The sequence below is a fragment of the Corythoichthys intestinalis genome, chromosome 19 (genome assembly GCF_030265065.1).
Source record: "Corythoichthys intestinalis isolate RoL2023-P3 chromosome 19, ASM3026506v1, whole genome shotgun sequence".
NCBI classification, from domain to species: Eukaryota; Metazoa; Chordata; class Actinopteri; order Syngnathiformes; family Syngnathidae; genus Corythoichthys; species Corythoichthys intestinalis.
The window spans coordinates 21,095,902-21,118,694 of NC_080413.1; the positions used below are offsets into that span (position 1 = coordinate 21,095,902).

The 22,793-nt window shown below is 38.1% G+C and overlaps 1 protein-coding gene across 1 annotated transcript; it reads right to left on the minus strand.

Annotated features, from left to right (window-relative positions):
• Nucleotides 1-9,906: 9,906 nt before the first annotated feature.
• On the minus strand, nucleotides 9,907-21,180 carry LOC130908049 (cytosolic 5'-nucleotidase 1A-like). Its single transcript, XM_057823656.1, has 6 exons — nucleotides 20,958-21,180; nucleotides 20,646-20,813; nucleotides 14,672-14,801; nucleotides 14,472-14,594; nucleotides 11,878-12,062; nucleotides 9,907-11,253 (listed from the first exon to the last, which is right to left on the minus strand). Exons 1-6 carry the CDS (start codon nucleotides 21,069-21,071, stop codon nucleotides 10,891-10,893), a joined length of 1,083 nt encoding a protein of 360 aa, XP_057679639.1. The 5' UTR covers nucleotides 21,072-21,180; the 3' UTR covers nucleotides 9,907-10,890.
• Between the last annotated feature and the right edge of the window lie 1,613 nt (nucleotides 21,181-22,793).

Consider the following 22,793-nt stretch of genomic DNA (forward strand, 5'->3'; position numbering starts at 1 on the left):
TTCGCCTCCAAACACGAGAACCTGTGTTTCAACCAAAAAGTTCTATTTTGGTTTCATCTGACCATAACACATTCTCCCAGTCCTCTTCTGGTTCATCCAAATGCTCTCTAGCGAACCGCAGACGGGTCTGGACGTGTATTTTCTTCAGCAGGGGGACACTTCTGGCAGTACAGGATTTGAGTCCCTGGCGGCGCATTGTCAGTAGGCGCATTGTATTACTGACATTCACTAGGTCCCCCCATGTGGTTCTGGGATTTTTGCTCACCGTTCTTGTTATCATTTTGACGCCACGAGGTGAGATCTTGCATGGAGCTACAGATGGAGGGAGATTATCATCAGTCTTGTATGTCTTCCATTTTCTAATAATTGCTCCCACAGTTGATTTCTTTACACCAACCGTTTTACCTATTGCAGATTCAGTCTTCCCAGCCTGGTGCAGGTCTACAATTTTGTCTCTGGTGTCTTTCAACAGCTGTTTGGTCTTGGCCACAGTGGAGTTTGGAGTGTGACTGACTGAGATTGTGGACAGGTGTCTTTTATACCGATAATGAGTTAAAACAGGTGCCATTAATACAGGTAACGATCGAGCCTCGTTAGACCTCGTTAGAAGAAGTTAGACCTCTTTGACAGCCAGAAATCTTGCTTGTTTGTAGGTGACTAAATACTTATTTTCCACTCTAATTTGGAAATAAATTCTTTAAAAATCAAACAATGTTATTTTCTGTTTTTTCTTTCCACATTCTGTCTCTCATGGTTGAGGTTTACCCATGTTGACAATTACAGGCCTCTCTCATCTTTTCAAGTAGGAGAACTTGCACAATTGGTGGGTGACTAAATACTCATTTGCCCCACTGTATGTCTGGAGCCGCAAAAAATTAAAAGCCTTAAGTAAGCCTAATAATGAAGGCAACACATACCGTATGTATCTCTATGATCTATATTCGCCTTCTTTCGAAATGAATAAGTCGGCTAAAAATACATAATGAGCCTTCATGATTTAATGTTTATTTTGTAGTACAGTGCATCCAACACGCCACGTGACTACTTTGTTGTATGATACCACCTCGAGTTTAACGTCATTACAATATCAATGAATTGTTTCATTGCGTTTATGAAATTATGGAAATGCAATAAAGCAATCTGATTTTCGATGTCATTTTCAATTTGAAGTTTCGAAAAACAGATTGTGCATCACATGCCCCTTATCTGGGTACGTCTTTGATATTCTTTATGATCTCAGTTTTGTTTTTGAAGTCTGCAAATATGTGTTCTGATATGTCGATGAATGTCTCCTTCATCTACGGTTTTCCACACTCTTCTTCTTCACGCTCCCGGGTTGCAACAAAACATGCAGCAGTAGTGGAGTTTGGCGATGCAATCCACTTCTTAAATCTATTTTTGCGGAAGTAATGGAATCACATTTTTTCTCTCACTCCCAACTGGGTAGTCAGCTGCCGATTTGTATAGCCACCTGCCATCCCGCCCTGCTGATAGAAACGTGTCGCAGGGTACCACGCAAATCTTCGTTGTCAGGAATGTTAAAATTCAATATTTATTGTAGACTTTTTTACAGCATTGGAAAATATTACGAATGTTTTTGTCTTTTTTGTCCTACAGAAACCATATCAAAACAAAAAACATACTTCCCTCAACCATCTTTTTCCATTTTCAAACATTTTTGAAAATGCTCCAGGGAGCCACCAGGGCAGCGCTAAAGAGCGCATGCGGCACTCACAACATGGGTTGCCGACCCCCACCCTAATAAAACAGCTGAAAAAAACAGCAGTGGCTACAGAAAGATTGTGACTGCTCTTGAATGACTTAGTCTGAGCCTTGACTTAAACTCATCTATGGAAAGAACTGAAAATGGCTCTCCATCATTGTTCGGGTTGTTTCAAACTACCACTGTTTGTTATAAAAGACATTTTAATGCCCATGCCCTAAGTGATTGACGCAACACATCCTCAATCGAACCAAATTAGTCCCCAATTTGTAAGCTACTGAATATGAAGCAAAAGTACATCAATGCACTTTAATTGTTATTGGAAAAATTAAGATGCAAGATTATCACTGTCAATCTGGTGAGATTTGCATCAACTAACCCAAGCTTTCTATGGATGTAGCCAACCCAGTTTGAATCTTATGAAGTCTATAAGACAAATGTGAAACTTTCAATCAACAATTATGCCCTCTGTGGTAAATTCGGCCTGGAACAGACAGCAATAATGCAGTATACCACCAGAACCAGACTGGTGCTGTCCCCGGGGGTGTCATTAGTGTGCATCAGATATGATAGCTATGACTGGATAGCCTGCTGTGCCAACTGCCTACAGCTGCAACGCAGCCGGCAGGGCACCCACGGGAACACCACGTCTGGTAGGGGCACCACATCGCTCAACATGCAGTCATGTTATTTCCCTGAGGTTTCTTTCTTTTAGCACCTCTCCTATCCACAACCGTTCTCAGACTTTCTAGACAGGTTTAAGCCACTCTTATGATAAACGCCTTTAATAATCTTTTTTCAATTTCAGAAGCGGTAGAGGGGCAGCAGCCAATTTGTAACCGTCACCCAGAACAGAGAGCATAACCCCATGGCTGCCCCAAGGTAATGATGCAGAAATAGATCCCGACTAAAAGTGCAAGAGTTGGGAGTTACAGTACAGTAGATCCCTTCTATATTTAGAAAACAGGAACCTGTCACGAATACAGAAAATACATAATAGGAATACGCTACAGTTTTATGATAAAGTATCAGCTTATATTAAATATTGTACATATGATGCCCCGAAACCCATAAATATTATTTCAAACACATCTTGCACTCGTTCAATTAAATGATTTAAAGATAATTTGATTGCGAAAAAAATGTGCACAAAATGTGCTAGAACGTTGGCATGATCATTGTCTATACAACAAAAAATACTTCAGTAATAGCAATATTTCTTTATTTTGTTAGAGATTTTTGCTGAGTTGTGACTTTAACATCATCTTAAAAAACATGAGTAAATTTGTATGTATGTGGGTTATGATTACAGTTTGGCCGATAAAAGCATTTTTAAATGATATCTGATAATATCAACATCGGTTTTTCATGACAGGTTTGGGGCCAATATTCATATTGTCTTCAAGTGAATATAGAAGCCTTCTGCCTTTGGACAAGGACTGGTCACAGCTTTGCACAGTATTTAGATGTCTCCTAACTAAGATGCTTGGGATTCATTATGTGACCAGATCATTTGGATTCATGGTGCAAAAATTAAATGTACATTAAATGATTGAAAAATAATGAATATGTTAAGTCCACGACCGCATATGTCGGTATTGGTTTGATATCGGTATCAGATTTTTGGTGTTGGACAATATCGGGATATCGGTTAAAAGCTATTATTGGACAACTCTAATTATAATAGCTTCCACAGGGAAGAGTGAACCATAAATAATCCAAGGTTTACTGTAATTGGTTATGTGTGTTTAATCTGTTGTCACTATCTACTTGTATGTTTCTGGGCATCCACACTACAATATGTCCCTCAAGAGAATACACTGTGCTCATGATGTCAGGGTGCTGCTCTCTCGCATAGTCGCCCACACAGCCTCGAGCTAAACACTGCTGAAAGGCTTGTGTTCTGGTGATGATTTTTAAATTGTAGTTTACCTGTTAAAACAGAAAAAAGGGGAGGCAGTGGATTATTCATATTAGGAGGTGCTGTAGATATGCATGTTATCATGTTGTTTATCAAAGGATAGGAAGCAACATGTTCACTTGACGAGAACCATCTAGCACTGGGTTTACACAAAATGCATATAGTTTTATATTATATACAACATGCTGTATGTATTTAAAATGTTTAACGCATCTTTTAAAGTACTCTGCAACAGTAGGCTACACCGCACAATGCGAGTCCATAACTGCAAACGTTAAATACGACAATATACTGTCTTATTTGAATTAATGCCACAGCATTACACCTACTATACTGTAATGTTTCCAACCGAAGTTGCTACTAAGGTGGGAAGGGTAGCTCTGGGGGGTCTGCTGACCTCAATACATGTTATTAACACACTATAGCTTTCTGTCAACAGAGCGAGTCACAACACAGTGTGCAATACGTGAGTGGCTACTGACACAGTGAGCAACATTTCCACTTATTTGGAGGTGTTGATTAGAGTCATACTAGTGCTTGGCCAAAGAATCTATGTTGTGTGGTTTCATTGATTTAAAGCAATAGAAACCTCTCCCTGATGTACAGCCACTGGTGTAATTACCGTATTGGCCCGAATATAAGACGGTGTTTTTTTGCATTGAAATAAGACTGAAAAAGAGGGGTTCGTCTTATATTCGCCGTCTAGACATTATACCCATTCACGACGCTAGATGGCGCCAGATATCATTGAAGCGATGTTCTGTCATGACAGATCTCAGCTACTCTCCCCATTCACGACGCTAGATGGCGCCAGATATCATTGAAGCGATGTTCTGTCATGACAGATCTCAGCTACTCTCAAGTTTAACCAGTTTGCATTATTTTATTGGAATGTTTTTTCTTATTCAGATTTGTTTCAAGACCACAGTTACAGTTAGACATCACTTTGATGGTTAATGCAGTTATTGCAATTTTGTTGTTTTATCACAATAGATTGGTTTATTTACATTTCAAAAACCAGAAGCCATTCATTTACGAATGTGATTGCACTTTAGTTTACATTAGGGGTGTCAAACAATTAAAATTTTTAATCGAGTTAATTAAAGCTTAAAAATTAATTTATTGTAATTAATCGCAATTAATCGAAATTCAAACCATCTATCAAATATGCCATATTTTTCTGTAAATTATTGTTGGAATGGCAAGATAAGACACAAGATGGATATATACATTCAACATACGGTACATAATTATTGTATTTGTTTATTATAACAATAAATCAACAAGATGGCATTACCGTTATTAACATTCTGTTAAAGCGATCCATGGATAGAAAGACTTGTATTTCTTAAAAGATAAATGTTAGTACAAGTTATAGAAATTGTATATTAAAACCCCTCTTAATGTTTTCGTTTTAATAAAATTTGTAAAATTTTCAATCAAAAAATAAACTAGTAGCCCACCATTGTTGATGTCAATAATTACTTACACAATGCTCATGGGTGCTGAAGCCAATAAAATCAGTCGCACCCAAGCGCCAGCAGAGGGCGCCAAAACTCCGCAAAACACACCAGGTACACATTCAACTGTGTTGTCATTGTAATCTCTTTGAGCGGGGCATTTGTGCGTTAATTGCGTCAAATATTTCAACATGATTAATTTAAAAAATTAATTACCGCCCGTTAACGCGATAATTTTGACAGCCCTAGTTTACACATTTAAATGTTCAGATATTAAGATCTGAATTAGGCAAAATAACATGCTTTTTCTCTCAAATATATTGTTATAATCATTTGTTTCAGATGTACTGTAATTATTTTCTGTATAAAAATTAATTTGGTTCAAAAAGTCTTTTTTCAAACTTGACTCTTGAAAAAGGGGGTCGTCTTATAATCAGGGCCGTCTTATATTCGGGCCAATACGGTACTCATCAGGTACGTTTTTCACCAATTAAGGTTTGAAGAGGGTCTGGCTAAACATAACGGTGAAATATGGGTTATCAAACCACTGTAATATCCTAGAAGCTGAACCTGTTTCACTCTGGATTTGGGATAAGAACAGTTTTTGAGTAGAAGATAAATATCAGGAAGTTATCGGCCTCTCAACTCAATCATGATGAAGAGAACTCACAACATATTTGCAGTCAGCCAAGTTTAAGGACTTCACACTCAAAAAGATACACAGGTATGAACATAGAAGACCAAAATACCTGCCATGGCGGATAATATTTGTCATTCTGAATGCTAATTTTATAAATAAATAAAAAAACAAACAAAAAAACCTACAAATTATTTTTAGCGCTAAATATTTGTCTCTGTACAGTGAAGAAAATAAGTATTTCAACACCCTGCTATTTTGCTAGTTCTACCACTTAGAAATCATGGAGGAGTCTGACATTTTCATCGTAGGCGCAAGTCCACTGTGAGAGACAACTCGCCTTTCATTTAACACCTCGTGGAGTCTCACTGATCCTAAGAAAGGAGAGGAATCAGCCCAGAACAACACAACACGATTTGGTCAATGACTTGAAAAGAGCTGGGACCACAGTTTCCAAGGTTACTGTTGGTAAATGGTAATACACTAAGACCACATGGTTTGAAATCATGTATTTCACAGAAGGTTCCCCTGCTTAAACCACCACATGTCAAGGCCTGACCTAAGTTTGCCTATGACCATTTGGATGATGCAGTGGAGTCATGGGAGCAAGTTTTGTGGTCAAATGAGAGCAATACAGAACTTTTTTTTTTCAAAATTACACTAACCGTGTTTGCAGGAAGAATGATGAGTACGATCCCAAAAACACCATCCCTACTGTGAAGCTTGGGGGTAGTAGCATCATGCTTTGGGGGTGGTTTTCTGTGCATTGGACAGGACAAGTGCACTGTATTAAAGAGAAGATGACTGGGGCCCTGTATTGTGAGATTTTGGGGAACAACCTCCTTCCCTCAGTCAGAGCATTTAAGATGTGTCACTGGCTCTTCCAAAATAACAATGACCCGAACCACACAGCCAGGAAAACCAAGGAGTGGCTCCGTAAGAAGCATGAAAAGGTTCTAGCATGGCCTAGCCAGTCTCCAGACCTAAACCCAATAGATAACTTTTGGAGGGAGCTCAAATTCAGTGTTTCTCAGCGACAGCAAGAAATCTGATCTAGAGAAGATCTGTGTGGAGGAGCGGGGCAAGATCCCTCCTGCAGTGTGTGCAAACCTGGTGAAAAACTACAGGAAACTTTTGACCTCTGTAATTCCAAACAAAGGCTACTGTACAAATAATAACATTCATTTCTCAGGTGTTCAAATACTTATTTGCAGCTTGTTTAAAAAAATCTTTACATCGTGATTTCTGGATTTTTTTTTTTTTTTTTTCAGATTTTCTCTCCCACATTCAGAGGTAGGTAGTAGCGTGTTACATTTACTCTGTTACATTTACTTGAATAACTTTTTGAGAAAAACGTACTTCAAAGAGTAGTTTTATTAAGCCATACTTTTTACATTTACTTGAGTAAATTTGTGAAAAAGAAACACGGCTCTTACTCCGCTACTTTGGGATACACTAGTCGCTACATTTTCCACTTTTTGCCACCAGCGATGCCAACAGTAGCTCTACCAGTTTCCCCAATCAGACATCGCAACAATAATCACATGCCTCCATTATACCAATCAGACTGATGTTTGCCGTACTATGATCACGACAGCCTGTTCATCACGTGGTATCTTTAAAGCACCGTTAAAAAAAATAAGTATTTTATAAAGAGCGCTGCCCTCAACATGACTCGAAAGTGCAGACTTTAACCTATCTACCAGTTTATATTTGGCACTGACTGACCACGGAAAACCGGAGATATATTGCTTTTAATATCTCATAATAGGAACTATTCACTACTCATCAATTCAAACCAAGAACGATGTATTCCGCTAGAGGGCACTCAAGCTCTTTGGACGAATGATGCTTCATTCCAGTAATTTTTTTTCTCTCGCAAGGATGTTTTTTTTTTTTTTTTTTTTCCCCTTTGGCTTAATTTGGCAATGTAATGGGTTATTGTACAGTATAATAATAGTTTATCTAGATAACCTTGTGCTAAAAAAAAAAAAAATCTAACATCATAAGCAGTGTCTCATAATGTTACTCATTACTTGAGTATTCTTTTCACCGAATACTTTACTTGTACTTCAGTACATTTTTTGCATGGCTACTTTTACTTTAGTAATATTATTTTGAGGTAACACTACTCTTACTTATAAAATATATACAAAATAGCAGGCTGTTCAAATACTTATTTTCTTCACTGTAAATAATTTATGAATCGTTTGTTCATTTTCAACTCGATTTTTTCTCCATGCATATTTGAGTGTCGTTTTATACCACACCACATCAGTTGACCACTATTTGCAACCTACTCAGCTCTTGACTTTTTTTTTTTAAATAAAACTGGACCTCTTGCTTTCTCAATGTATTGTACAATGTTTTCATCATTATTATATGTAGCATATGTGTTAATAAAGCAATTCCATCGCTCTTTTAAAAACAGTAAAGTATATGTAACTGCATAGTTTGAGAGCAGCCAAGGGTACTTTTCCTTTTACTCACTCATTCACATAGTGCTATTTATAGTAACAAGGGGATGAGGATTCACATCATGAGCTCCATGCTATCTTGCCTCAGAATCATTTGTTATTAATTACATGTTCAACAAGCCTACACAGATTTTGTGGTGTCAGCGCCATGTATCCATGGCAACAGCCATTTGGTTCACCCCTCGGCACTCCGTCAGATTTTTTTTTTTTTTTTTTGGGTGGGGGGGGGGGCAAATATCTAGAAGTACACCTCAAGATTACGACGATAGCAATTAACTCGCTTGAGCAATGACCTCACACATTGATAACACACTTCATTAGGTGTGATTTTGGCAGCAAAAGGTGTCAATATGAAATTAACATGGCATAATGTAATTTAGGAGCTGACGTTTTAGCATGCTGTTAATAAAGTACAATTTTAAAGTGTTGCTTGTAACACTTTTTTCCCTCTTATTTTTGCTTGCTTGCTGACCATTTATCCAAGGTTGAGGGTTTTCATGGCTATAGTATGCAGAATAGTAAAGCATGGACACCCTCTTGTGGTTCTGTCTTTTAAGTACAGTTGGGTACAGGCATAAAGGTCTATCCAAGGAGTCAAGTATTTTTCAGACTAACATGAATTACCAAAGGGTATGAAAAGGAGCCAAAAGACAACATTGGTACCCTAAAGTAAGGTGAATTGCCGTAGCAAAGTAACAAAAATAAAAAAAATAATAGTAAAGTAACATGCTTACCTTGATGTACTATAACCAAAGTGCTGTAAACTGGATGAAAATGAAAGTGTTAAAAAAAAAAAAAAAAACTCGATTTCAAAATTAAGGTACACTAGCGTTCAAAAGTTTGGGATTTTTCATCATGTACACTCCAGTTCAAAAGTAATGGGTTGCTTAGACCCCAAACTTTCGAACTGTATATAAGTAAGTAAAAGATAACGACATGAAGAGTGGCAAAGTGAAAGAATGAGGAGAAAAAGCAAGCTAAATGTGAAATAATAGAACGCATTGGCCCGAATATAAGACGGCCCTGATTATAAGACGACCCTCTCTTTTTCAAGACTCAAGTTTGAAAAGACTTTTTGAACACCAAATGAATTTTTATACAGAAAACTGTTACAGTACATCCGAAACAAATGATTAACACAATATATTTGTGAGAAAAAGCATGTTACTTTGCCTCATTCAAATCTTAATATCTGAAATTTTAAATATGTAAACTAAAGTGCAATCACATTTGTAAATGAATGGCTTCTGGTTTTTGAAATGTAAATTAAGCAATCTATTGTGATAAAACAACAAAATTGCAATAACTGCATTAACCATCAAAGTGAAGTCTAACTAACTGTAGTCTTGAAACAAATCTGAATAAGGACAAACATTGCAATAAAATAATGCAAACTGGTTAAACTTCAGAGTAGCTGAGATCTGTCATGACAGAACATTGCTTCAATGATATCTGGCGCCATCTAGCGTCGAATGGGTATAATGTCTAGACTGCGAATATAACACGACCCCTTTTTCAGTCTTATTTCAATGCAAAAAACACTGTCTTATATTCAGGCCAATACGGTACATGTGCCTAAAGTTAAATAACAAAGTCAAAAGCAAATGGAATGTTAAGCCAAGCAATAAATGAAAGGCAAACAAAGCCAGTAACATAAAGGGAAAAACAAGGTAAATAGTGTAATGCAGAAAACACAAAGTGAAATAATAAAATTGACTGTTTATTTCAAAGATGCAAAACAAAATGTATTTTTCTTTTAATGACTAAATAAAATTACTAGTTACTTTTATGTAACCGTAATGAGGTAAAAACAACCCTAAAAGTCTACTTGTGTAAGTGCTGACAAGTAAAATCTGTTCAATGTAGAGTAGCAAATTCATCTTGATATTCGTGTTATGTAAAACACATTCTTGCCTTACTGTCACACACACATTAACATAAAATAGAAATGGGCAACAGTATAAACGCACAGTCTGACTGCAAAAGTTAGGAGTGTGCATGTAAAGCAAAACAAGTAATGAAGACAAACAGGTTCAGTGTTGTAAATTGTAAAAGATCAACTATCCATCTGTTTTCTCTGCCTCTTAACCTCGCAGAGTTGCAGATGATCTTGAGACTATTTCACCCTGGATTGGTCACTAGCCCATTACAGGTCATTTCAGGTTCATCAATCAAATAACATATTTAGGGGGATGTGGTCAGAAGCTAGAGTACCACAAGGAAACTTGCAGAAGTACAGCGGCAACACGCAAACACAAAAAGATCTTCCAACATTTAAAACCAGGGCCTCTTAGAGTGAGCAGACAAGCTAAATAACAAATACTTCAAAAATATATTTAAACAACAAACAAATGAGCAACATTATTACCAAACAGTTAGCATGTGTGTTTACCTTTTAATACCTATGCTTTATTTAATATTATATGTCATCATTCAGGATGAATGGAGTAGCAAAAATCTACAAAATAAAAGGACTTTCAGTACGACATGCTACAAGATTTTGTGAAACTGTAGTGGCTAGTGAAGCTCTTGTTCTAAAAATATACAGTGATGCATTTTCAAAAGTTATTTTAAAAAATACATAATACCTAGCAAAAGTCTCCAGCAAAATGATCACAAGCATAATAGTGTAGTACAAATTCAATATTTCAACCTTTTTCCCCTTTTGCAGTTTACTCCTTTTTGGGCTCCTCGATGAGTTTGCCCTTGTGGTACTTCTGTCCAATTCCGTAGGGGACATGGGCGGAAATGGTGCCCAGTTCTTTGGCCCCCTCGATGTGAAACATCTGGTCGTCAAAGTAGATGTGTGGTTTTATCTTCTCTAGCAGTGGCCCTTTGGGGGCTCCGGCCAGGAAGAGAGCCTCGTCCACCTCCAGGCCCCAGCTCCGGAGGGTCTTCAGCACTCGAGCCCCTGAGCTGGCGGCGCTACGTGCGGTGACCAGGTAGGTTCTGATTGGACAATTCAAACGCTCGTTCTTGACGTAGAATTTTCTCTGGAGTTTCCCCAAAGCCTCCAGGAAGCATTTCAGAGGGCCCTAAAGATGTCACAAGCATTGCGTTATTTGACATAACTTGCGTTTCATAGAACACATGGAAGCAAAATACTCACTTGAGTTTATGGTGGGTGAACACAATGAATTCCAATTGAAAAAAAAAAAAAAAACTACGACTCAGTAACTGTATAGAAAGCTATCAATGCTAAACAAAACATGAACTATGCACTGTACAAAATCTGGTGCAGTTCAGATTTCAAATTTATCTGAAAAAATAACATAAGAACATAGTAAAGCGTACTTACCAGAGATGCTGATTATTAAATATTTTTATTTTTTCAAATCGCTACTGACGTGTTTTACCAAGTTGAACTTGTCTTGTTCTACCAGCCAATCAGGGGACAGAAAAACGATATCACAGGCCGGCGATTTGGCCTTATGAGGCAGATTCAAAAACATACTGGTGTAAAAAGCAGTCTCACAGCTAATATAGTTTGAATTTCATAGGCCAACACAAATGATCTCAGTGAATTCCAAATTAAGCGACAAACACATCAAAGTATTCTGTCAAATCCCATTAATTATTATTTTTTAAATCCATATACGGGGCTGGAAACAAAGAAGCACAATACAGAAGGAGAGCACTTTAAGAACCGACGCAGGTACCTGAGCAAGCGGTTTGTTCTCAAACTTCTTCTCATGTTCAAAAAAGCTGTCCAAGCCACTTTGCTTAACGATGATCTCGGACTCATCCGAGAAGAGGACGGCGTCGCCATCGAAAGCCACCCTAAGTTGATTGTCGCAAAGCTCGTTCTCCTTCTCAGGCATGAACATTGTGGCCGCGGCAATGCCTAAAGTAGAAATAATAAAAATATATATATATCATAGACTTCATAATTGTATTGACGGGTCAATTCCGCCAGCCACTGCGCAACGCCTTTAAGCTGGGGGCCCATCCCACAATCCGCTGCAGTTATTCGCAGTGACACATGCAGCAGTTCAATGCCAGATTTAGGATAAAAGTACGAAAGCTCTACCGCATACAAACAGGAAGGATTGTCTAAGGAGTGATTTGTTCGAGGATTCAAGGCAATTATTATATTTTTCGTACCATGCATGCATTTTGAAATGTTGTGAAAAAAAAATCAATGGGAGAAATTAACGGCTACGGCACTGGCTTCATAGTTCGCAATATTTGCATAAAATAAATGCTATCTGCCCGGTTCTTTGCTCTTTTAACAAAGAATTGAGACTATTTCACGTCCATATTTATAAAGAATTCAGAGATTTAAGCATTTATGCACAAAAATTTTAACGTAAAAAGCTCTTTGTTGTGGTAAGGTGGCACCACTGACTTAAAGACGAGCAGCACATTCGACATATTTACGTAACATAAATAATACCGGCAGGTTTTTTTTGCTTTTAACCAAGAATCAAGACTGTTTTACGTCCATATCTATAAAGAATTCAGGAATTTAAGCATGTATTCACAAGAATTTCAACATAAAAAGCTCTTTGCTGTGGTAAGGCGGTGCCACAGCGACTTAAAGACGAGCAGCACATCTGACATATTTACTTAAAATAAACTAGACTGCCCGTTTTTTTTTTTTTTTTTTGCTTTTAACCAAGGACCAAGACTGTTTTACATCCATATCTATAAAGAATCCAGGGATTTAAGCATTTATTCACAAGAATTTCAACGTAAAAAACTCTTTGTTGTGGGAAGGCGGTGCCACAGTGACTTAAACATGAACAACACATTCGACATACAGTATTTACTTAAAATAAATGCTAACTGCCCGTTTTTTTGCTTTTAACCAAGAATCGAGACTGTTTTATGTCCATATCTATAAAGAATTGAGGGATTTACACTTTTATTCACAAGAATTTTTGACGTTAAAAGCGCTTTGTGTTTCCACTTGCTCAGCTTAAAAGGAGATAGGCCCCCCTATTAATCGGCCCTGCACCCCGTGTCCCGTCAATACCATTATGATATACACTCACCGGCCACTTTACACAATGCTAGTAATGGGTTGGACCCCCTTTTGCCTTCAGAACTGCCTCAATTCTTCGTGGCATAGATTCAACAAGGAGCTGTAAGCATTCCTCAGAGAGTTTGGTCCATATTGACATGATGGCATCACACAGTTGGTGCAGATTTGTCGGCTGCACATCCATGATGCGAATCTCCCGTTCCACCACATCCCAAAGATGCTCTATTGGATTGAGATCTGGTGACTGTAGAGGCCATTTGAGTACAGTGAATTCATTGTCATCTTCAAGAAACCAGTCTGAGATGATTCCAGCTTTTTGACATGACGCATTATCCTGCTGAAAGTAGCCATCAGAAGTTGGGTACATTGTGGTCATAAAGGGATGGACATGGTCAGCAACAATACTCAGGTAGGCTGTGGCGTTCCAACGATGCTCAATTGGTACCAAGGGGCCCAAAGAGTGCCAAGAAAATATTCCCCACACCATTACACCACCACCACCAGCCTGAACCGTTGATACAAGGCAGGATGGATGCATGCTTTCAAGTTGTTGACGCCAAATTCTGACCCTACCATCCGAATGTCACAGCAGAAATCGAGACCAGGCAACGTTTTTCCAATCTTCTATTGTCCAATTTCAATGAGCTTGTGGAAATTGTAGCCTCAGTTTCCTGTTCTTCGCTGAAAGGAGTGCCACCCGGCGTGGTCTTCTGCTGCTGTAGCCCATCTGCCTCAAAGTTCGACGTACTGTGCGTTCAGAGATGCTCTTCTGCCTACCTTGGTTGTAACGGGTGGTTGAGTCACGGTTGCCTTTCTATCAGCTTGAACCAGTCTGGCTATTCTCCTCTGACCTCTGGCATCAACAAGGCATTTCCGCCCACAAACCTGCCGCTCACAGGATATTTTTTCTTTTTCGGACTATTCTCTGTAAACCCTAGAGATGGTTGTGCGTGAAAATCCCAGTAGATCAGCAGTTTCTGAAATACTCAGACCAGCCCTTCTGGCACCAACAACCATGCCACGTTCAAAGTCACTCAAATCACCTTTTTTCCCCATACTGATGCTCGGTTTGAACTGCAGGAGATTGTCTTACACCATGACTACATGCCTAAATGCACTGAGTTGCCGCCATGTGATTGGCTGATTAGAAATTAAGTGTTAACGAGCAGTTGGACAGGTGTACCTAATAAAGTGGCCGGTGAGTGTACATATATATGCATATATACTCAAAAATAGGCACTCATGCCGTTTAATTAAATCACATGCCTTCGTCAATGGCCTCTGTGACCTTCTCAGCATCCTTAGAGAGATACAAATTGGTCATGTAGGCTTTCAAGTAGCCTATTGGACTTTTCCCTCCAGTCATACAGAATCTTTCGATGGTCAAATCTAGAGGAAACAAAAGTCGCATTTAAAACTTGTTAGAAAATTAAGACTGCTCTACATCAAATCAAAAGTTAGCATACCGTAGTGATTGATGCTGTTGATGAGGCGCACTCCCACTTGGGCATGATTGTTAGTCATGAGAACAATATCGAACAACTCCTCGCTGTCTGGGTAAAGCTCCCTCAGTCGAGCGTTGACCGTCATCAGTGCCTGCGCATCGTAGTAGAGTGGGAAAATCGATGGCCAGTTTCTTAAAGAAGTTCACGGCAGTGTGTTTGCAATATGAAAAATTGAGATTCAAAGGGACTATTAAAAAATATATATACAGGGCTCCAGACTGTGACCAAATGCCATTTTGCGACTAAAATTAGAGCCAGTACCCCTATTTTTTTCATCTACTGCAGGTTTTTGTTTGGTTGTTTGTTTTTGTTTCTGACAACTCCACTAGTTGGCGGTAATGTAACGAGCTAGTTTGCCAAGGGAAAATTCAACAGAAGAAAAAGAAGGTGGACGGATTATAATTGGGGTAGCGGGAAAACTTGACAGGACTTGCGAACAATGGCGAAAAGGACAATAAATGGTAAATGGTGTTATACTTATATAGCGCTTTTCCACCTTTCAAGGCGCTCAAATAAGTGACTACAGTGATACCTCAGCTCACGAACGCTTAAGCTCACGAACTTTTCGCCTCAAGAACATTAAATTCGCGAGCATATAGTCTCTGCTGACGAACTAGTTTTCGCCAGACGAACCAAACCACGCGGTCGAACAGCGCCACGAGAAGCTGACGCACGCTCACAGCGTCCCAGTTCGTCCCCTCACTTTCGTTGAGTGCGGACGTGGTTTGTGTTTGATAGACATTTTGGACCATATTGAGTGTACTTTTGCTATTATGGGACCGAAAAAGAGTTACCTACAGTCATTATGGAAGGTGACTCGTGTTACCAATTCGCCCTCGACTGGTAATTGGCGGTGCTTTCAGCTTCCCACCGTTGTGAGAAGTGGACCGGCAAGTCACGTTGGCTCGTTGTCGTCGCTTGTCTTCGGTTCGCCCGATTTCCTCTCCAGAAAGGTGGCGGCGTGCATACAAACACCCAGAGGCGTCGGATGGCTTTTTGTGGGCACTTTTATTAACAACCAAAAGCATGTGTGGGGCACAGCACTGGAGTCTACGCTAACTGCGCACTTTGCCGGTAACACTCTCCTTCCAAACAGTAACTCCCTCCCTCCCTCCTCCTCCCATCCATTCCATCAAGCCATCAACTACCATCACAAAGGTAAATAAAACGACTTTATTCTACAGTACAGTTTATTTCTTTAATTATAATACAATAGCACATTTATTATACATAAAATACGGTATATTTTTGTGTAGTTTTAAGGCTTATTTAGTAGAAAATTATGTATTATGGGGACCTGGGAACGGATTATTCTCATTTTAATGGTTTCTTATGGGAAATAAATGTTCGGAAGACGAACTTTTCGCCTTACACACACTTTCTGGGAACCAATTATGTTCGTGAGCTGAGGTATCACTGTACTTTCTTTCCAACAAACCCGCAGGCACTGGATACATGGCGCTGACACCACTGTCGAAGGAGGCCGAAGGAGGGAATAAGTCCGACTCAGTGAAGGGAGTGTTAGATTCTGCTTTTTTAAACTTCTTTTTCATATACTGTACATATATTTATTTTTTTGGTCATGAATGGAACACTCCACATGTGGGAAGGGGTTTAAGGTCTCTAGGTTTTAAGAACTAGGGGGGCTTAGCCCCCAGGAGATGACCAGGATGTAAGTGAATGTAGCGTACAGGCACAAAACTTCACAAAAAGCGAACAAAGACTGATAATTAATCATTATTATAATTATTATAATTGTTGTCTTTTCAGTCTAATTTTTAATACAGAAGAACAACAGGGAAAAAATGACTACAATTCCAAGTTACTTGGTACACACAAGGTTCATGGATACGTCATTCAAGAAAAGTTTAGGGCAAGTGACTAATTTTGACAATAATAATAATAATAAAATATATAAAAATATGTATATTGTAGAGTATACAAGGCAACGCCAACTTAGTTATGATAATAATGCACACTCAGCAGAAAAACAGCACATTATTTTCAATTAATTGTACAATTAATTGTACTTACCTAGATGCCACGAACTGTATGTAAAAAAACATGTTGCCCAAGAATATAATATGACGCTCGCCACGCTAAATGCTAATGCTAACAAGTGGATTTTCAGTGATGTGGCCATTCTCTATATAAACAAGTGGAACGAATTGGATAATGACGCACTGAAGGGGCTCTCTACCTTACTCTATGAAGTGAGGGGAAACTGAAAGATTTATGATCATATTTAAGTTATTCTTCAACTTCATAGTGAATATTTCAGCATTTTTGTAACATTTAAAAAAATAAATAAAAATAACACCAAATTATTTAAGTGGGCTTGAAATAGGCCTAACGGCGCCACTACAGCTGGGTCTCCCTAAAAAAAAATTCCCATGTAAACCTAATCTCAAAGCAGTATACTGGTTGATGTCAAACCTTACAGAAAATAAAATAAAGATTCATAAGTTTGCAGTTTTATGCATTTATTATAAAAGTATTTATCGGTTAAACAGTGAAAATTAGAGGAAAACTTTGCATGTTGATGTACTTTGTGCGCCCCTGAGTCTACTGCTTGCGCCCCTAAAATTTTAAGTTAGGGGCCACTGTGCTCATTTTAAAAAATGTTAGTCCGGAGCCCTGAAATATATATATTTCACCCCTCCTCACTTTACAAACAAATTTTAACTTAAGTCCCAGTAGAACCTTTTTTTCTGCACATTTACCCTGCGTTAGACCTTGAGAAGGAATGTTTTAACTCACAGGTGAATAATCACTACCCGTTAGCCTGGTTGCTATAATCTACAGCATACGCAACTTCCGGATGTTACACAAGTTACAACACATTTCAAAAATGTGCTTTAGCAAGACAACACCAAGTTACAGACATGACATTGATGTACACCATGATCCAAGTGCAGCCATCATTTTAACTCGAACATGTATGGACTAGGGCTGCAGCTATCGATTATTTTAGTAGTTGATTAATCTATGAGCTAGTTAGTTCGAATAATCCAGTAATCAGATTAGGATCATAAAAAATTAAAATACCTGATTTTAGCATCAAACGGTATATAAAAAATAAAAGAGAATTTGAGTACAACAAAAGAACAATTGGCTAACTTGCATAACAAATGTCAACTAGCTTTTTTATTTATTTATTTATTTTTTTTTTTTACAATGCTCTTAACAAATTGTTCAAACACATATTCCCACAAAAACGGCTAAATATACCTATAAACTAAATTACGAATGCATTAAAAAAACTTTAGCTCAAACAAAAACTTAACAGGGAGCAGCTGGATTCAGCCATGTGAAACTAGTTATGTCATATTCACTGTTGCCACTCGAGGGCAGTGTATCCACCCAAATCAATAAAATTAAATGCAAACACTTTCGAAACAAACAATTACCGTATTGGCCCGAATATAAGACGGCCCTGATTATAAGACGACCCCCTCTTTTTCAAGACTGAAGTTTGAAAAAAGACTTTTTAAAAACCAAATTAATTTTTATACAGAAAATAATTACATTACATCCGAAACAAATGATTATAACAATATATTTGAGAGAAAAAGCATGTTATTTTGCCTCATTCAAATCTTAATATCTGAACATTTAAATATGTAAACTAAAGTGCAATCACATTCGTAAATTAATGGCTTCTGGTTTTTGAAATGTAAATAAACCAATCTATTGTGATAAAACAACAAAATTGCAATAACTGCATTAACCATCAAAGTGACGTCTAACTGTAACTGTAGTCTTGAAACAAATCTGAATAAGGACAAACAATGCAATAAAATAATGCAAACTGGTTAAACTTCAGAGTAGCCGAGATCTGTCATGAAAGAACATCGCTTCGATGATACCTGGCACCATCTAGCGTCGTGAATGGGGAGCGTGGCTGAGATCTGTCATGACAGAACATCGCTTCAATGATATCTGGTGCCATCTAGCGTCGTGAATAGGTATAATGCCTAGACTGCGACTATAAGACGACCCCCTCTTTTTCAATCTTATTTCAATGCAAAAAACACCGTCTTATATTCGGGCCAATACAGTACAACGCCAGTTCTATTAAAGGAATACTTGAAACAGCAAAATTAGATCTGAATCTTTTTTTCTAAACGAATTACTCGAGTTAATCGATTAATCGTTGCAGCACTAGTATGGACGACCTAATGGTTAATTCTAGAGATGATCCGATGATCAACTGGGCCGTTTAACAGCGCCGATACTTGAAGATTTGACTGATATCGGTATCAGCCTTTTTTTTTTTAATCCGACTGGCCGATATGAAAAAAATTAATTTAAAACTGGGTCATTTCAACTTAAATGCAGCTGCGCCTCTCTCTCCTGACTGCTGTCTTCGACACTAGTATTCACCCTGGATTGGTTAAATGGTAATGATAAATGGAGTTACACTTATGTTGTACCTTTCAACCTTTTTAAGGCCCTCAAAGCGCTTCACACTATATCCTGATCTACCTGCTGGTGACACAGCACCAGGAGCAACATGGGGTTTAATATCTTGCTCAAGGATACTTAGACAAGGTCATGAGGGCTTTTTACCTTTTACTCAACTTTATAAGAGATGTTTCTTAGTCTAGGAAATTCAGGCACTTCTGGAGCTATTAATTTCTGTTTGTGTGATTCAATAAACATGCTTTAGGCATTTCAATGAAGTTCAGTGTTTGCATTATCCAATTTTTTTACGCCAATTTTTACACTTATGGTGCAAATGAATATCGGGTCCAAAAATGGGTTATCGGCCCCTCTAAATACTAATAATCGGTATCGGTCCTGAAAAACCAATTTTGGTTTATCTGTAGTTAATTGACAATACAACTCTAGTGTCGTCATTCAAACTTCCACTGTTGTATGCTTTGATGACAGGGGCGGACTTTAAATTGCAGGGTGATATTAGGTTACTGGAAGCCTGTTAGTGAATTTTTGTGAGGGGGCATTCACAGCCTGGCAACCTGATTCTCTACATATCAGTCCACCAGAACATGCAATTAGGGCTGCAGCTATTGATTATTTTAGTAGTTGAGTAATCGATTAACTAGTTAGTTCGAATAATCAAGTAATCGGATAAGGAACATGAAAAATTAAAATACCTGAGCTGACCCTCAAACGGTGTTAAAAAAAAATGAGGAGCTATGTACAACAAAAGAACAATTGGCTAACTTACATAGCAAAAGTCAGCTAGCTTAAATGCTATAAAATTATTTTTTTTACAATGCTCTTAACAAATGCTTCAGACATATTCACACATTAAAACGGCTAAATATGCCTATAAACAAAATCATGAATGCATAAAAAACATTAGCTCAAACAAAAACTTAGCTTAAGTTGGTCTTAACAGGGAGCAGTTGGGTTCGGCCATGTGAAATGAGGCACACCAAAGGGCAATGTATCCACCCTGATTAATAAACCTAAATGCAAACACTTTCAAAATAAACCATTACAACACCACTTTAATTAAACAAATACTCGAAGCAATAAAATTCAATTCTAATATTTGAAAAAAATCGAAAATCGAATACTCGAGTTAATCGATTAATCGTTGCAGCACTACTTGCAATATTATTTAAAAAAAAAAAAAAAAAAAAAAAAAAGCTATATTTGGGTCATCAAAGACAGTGCTTTATTGTTTTCAATGTACTGACTATACAATTACTTAAAATTTTGTGTATAGTCAATAAAGGTTTTAAGATGGCAACACTATTTACTTTGATGCCATCCATCCATTGAGTATACTGCTTGTCTTAGTGCACTCACGTTTGAGGAGAAACCTATCCCAAAAGACTTTGGGTATGTCCAGTCTACAAAGAAATGTCAATAAAAAGTTGTGCGACAAAGTAAGGCATTTCAAGCACCATACCCTGCAAGCAGGTACCCTTGGGAGGCTTGCTGTCAAACAGCAGCTTACCTTGACGAACGGAAAAGCAGGTCCCGGCTTGAAAGGTTCATTCTCGTGCTCCATTTGATAGGCAACGTAGCTTTCCACTCCTTCCTGCTCATAGATCTGCCTCTCTGCCACCATGTTGAAGAGGGTCCTGGAGGACACTGCGATGGTGACAGCAAACCTGGGTTTGGGCTGGAGAGAGGCAGACACAAGTCATAATAATCTTATAGCACCAGTAGAAGCATTTTTCTACTATTCACTTTTAAGCACTCCCCGTGCCATGATATTACAAACAGGAAAAACTAATAGAGCTCGAGTCCCCACTACTGTACATACCGGTCTGGGTTTGTTTGTTTTAAGTTGTTCGAAAAACGCTTTGGCCGCCGCCCAGTCTGTTTCCTCCGCGTTGTCCCCCACTTGATTTGCGTCGTTTAGCTTTATATCACTCATTTTATAAAAGGATATTTTTTTGTGATTGAGAGCTTTGATGAAAAGTCCGACCAAAACTAAGGACAGGGAGTGGAAAAAAAAACAAAAGTTTGCGGAAGTGTCACGAAAGTGTAGTGGGTGTGTCAATGCGATGACGTCAGAATGTAGGCTCATTCTTTCTGCTATGTGGCGAAGTAAAATAGAATGTAAATTAAAATTGAATAAAAATAAATAAATAAAAAAAAATAAAAAACTTTTTATGAGCGGGTAACGTAATTGTTTTTTTTTTTGTGTGTGTTTTTTTTTATTTTCCCCCAGATACACTGCTGGCCAAAAATATTGGCACCCTTGCAATTCTGTCAGATAATGCTCAATTTCTCCCAGAAAATGATTGCAATTACAAATGCTTTGGTATTAATGTCTTCGTTTATTTTGCTTGCAATGAAAAAACACAAAATAGAATGAAAAAAAAAAAAATTATCATTATTATTTTACACAAAACTCCAAAAAATGGGCTGGAAGTATTGGCACCCTCAGCCTAATACTTGGTAGCACAACTTTTAGATAAAATAACTGCAAACAACCGCTTCCGGTATCCATCAATGAGTTTCTTACAAATCTCTGCTGGAATTTTAGACCATTCTTTGTTGGCAAACTGCTCCAGGTCTCTGACATTTGAAGGGTGCCTTCTCTAAACTGCCATTTTCAGATCTCTCCGCAGGTGATCTATGGGATTCAGGTCTGGACTCATTGCTGGCCACTTTAGAAGTCTCCAGTGCTTTCTCTCAAACCATTTTCTAGTGCTTTTTGAAGTGTGTTTAGATCACTGTCCTGTTGAAAGACCCATGATCTCTCAGGGAGACCCAGCTTTCTCACACTAGGCCCTAGATTATGTTGCAAAATTTGTTGGTAGTCTTCAGAGTTCGTAATGCCATGCACACGGTCAAGCAGTCCAGTGCCAGAGGCAGTAAAGCAACCCCAAAACATCAGGGAACCTCCACCATGTTTGACTGTGGGGACCATGTTCTTTCCTTTGAGGGGCTTTTTTTCCCCCTGTAAACTCTATGTTGATGCCCTGTTCCAAAAAGCTCTACTTTTGTCTCATCTGACCAGAGAACATTCTTTTTGGCCAGAAGTGTATGTCAAACCATAGCGTTATGTTCACCTTCATGAAATAGCTTGTGGGCATTACAGCCGTACGGACAGGTTTGAAACAGCTGTTGCAATTAAAGTATTTCTGAGTAAATATAAAGTCACGTTTGCTTCTGTTCCAGCATAATTGCCTATATAAATATTTGGTTTTTAGATAATCTCATTTATGCATCAAATTCAGATATAAAAAATTATGAAAATCTAAACTGACGCTCTCGTGTCTTATATCTGTCCATGACAGCGGTCAGCAACCTGTGGCTCTAGAGCCACATACGGCTCTTGAGTGTTGCCGTAGTGCAGGGGTCGGGAACCTTTTTTGGCTGAGAGAGCCATGAACGCCACATATTTTTAAATGTAATTCCGAGAGAGCCATATAATACGTTTAAAACTAAACATACAAGTAATGTGTGCATTTTATATAATTTCAACATGTTTAAATACAAGAAGTGTCTGACTTCTTTTTAATCACATTGTGATGCTGTTGCTAATCAATGATGAGTATTTCTTAGCATTAATGAGACTTCTGGTGCTGCATGGTTTTGCTGATGGCTTTGTAGACTGGTTGATACTTGGTGGGGTTAAGCTTAATGC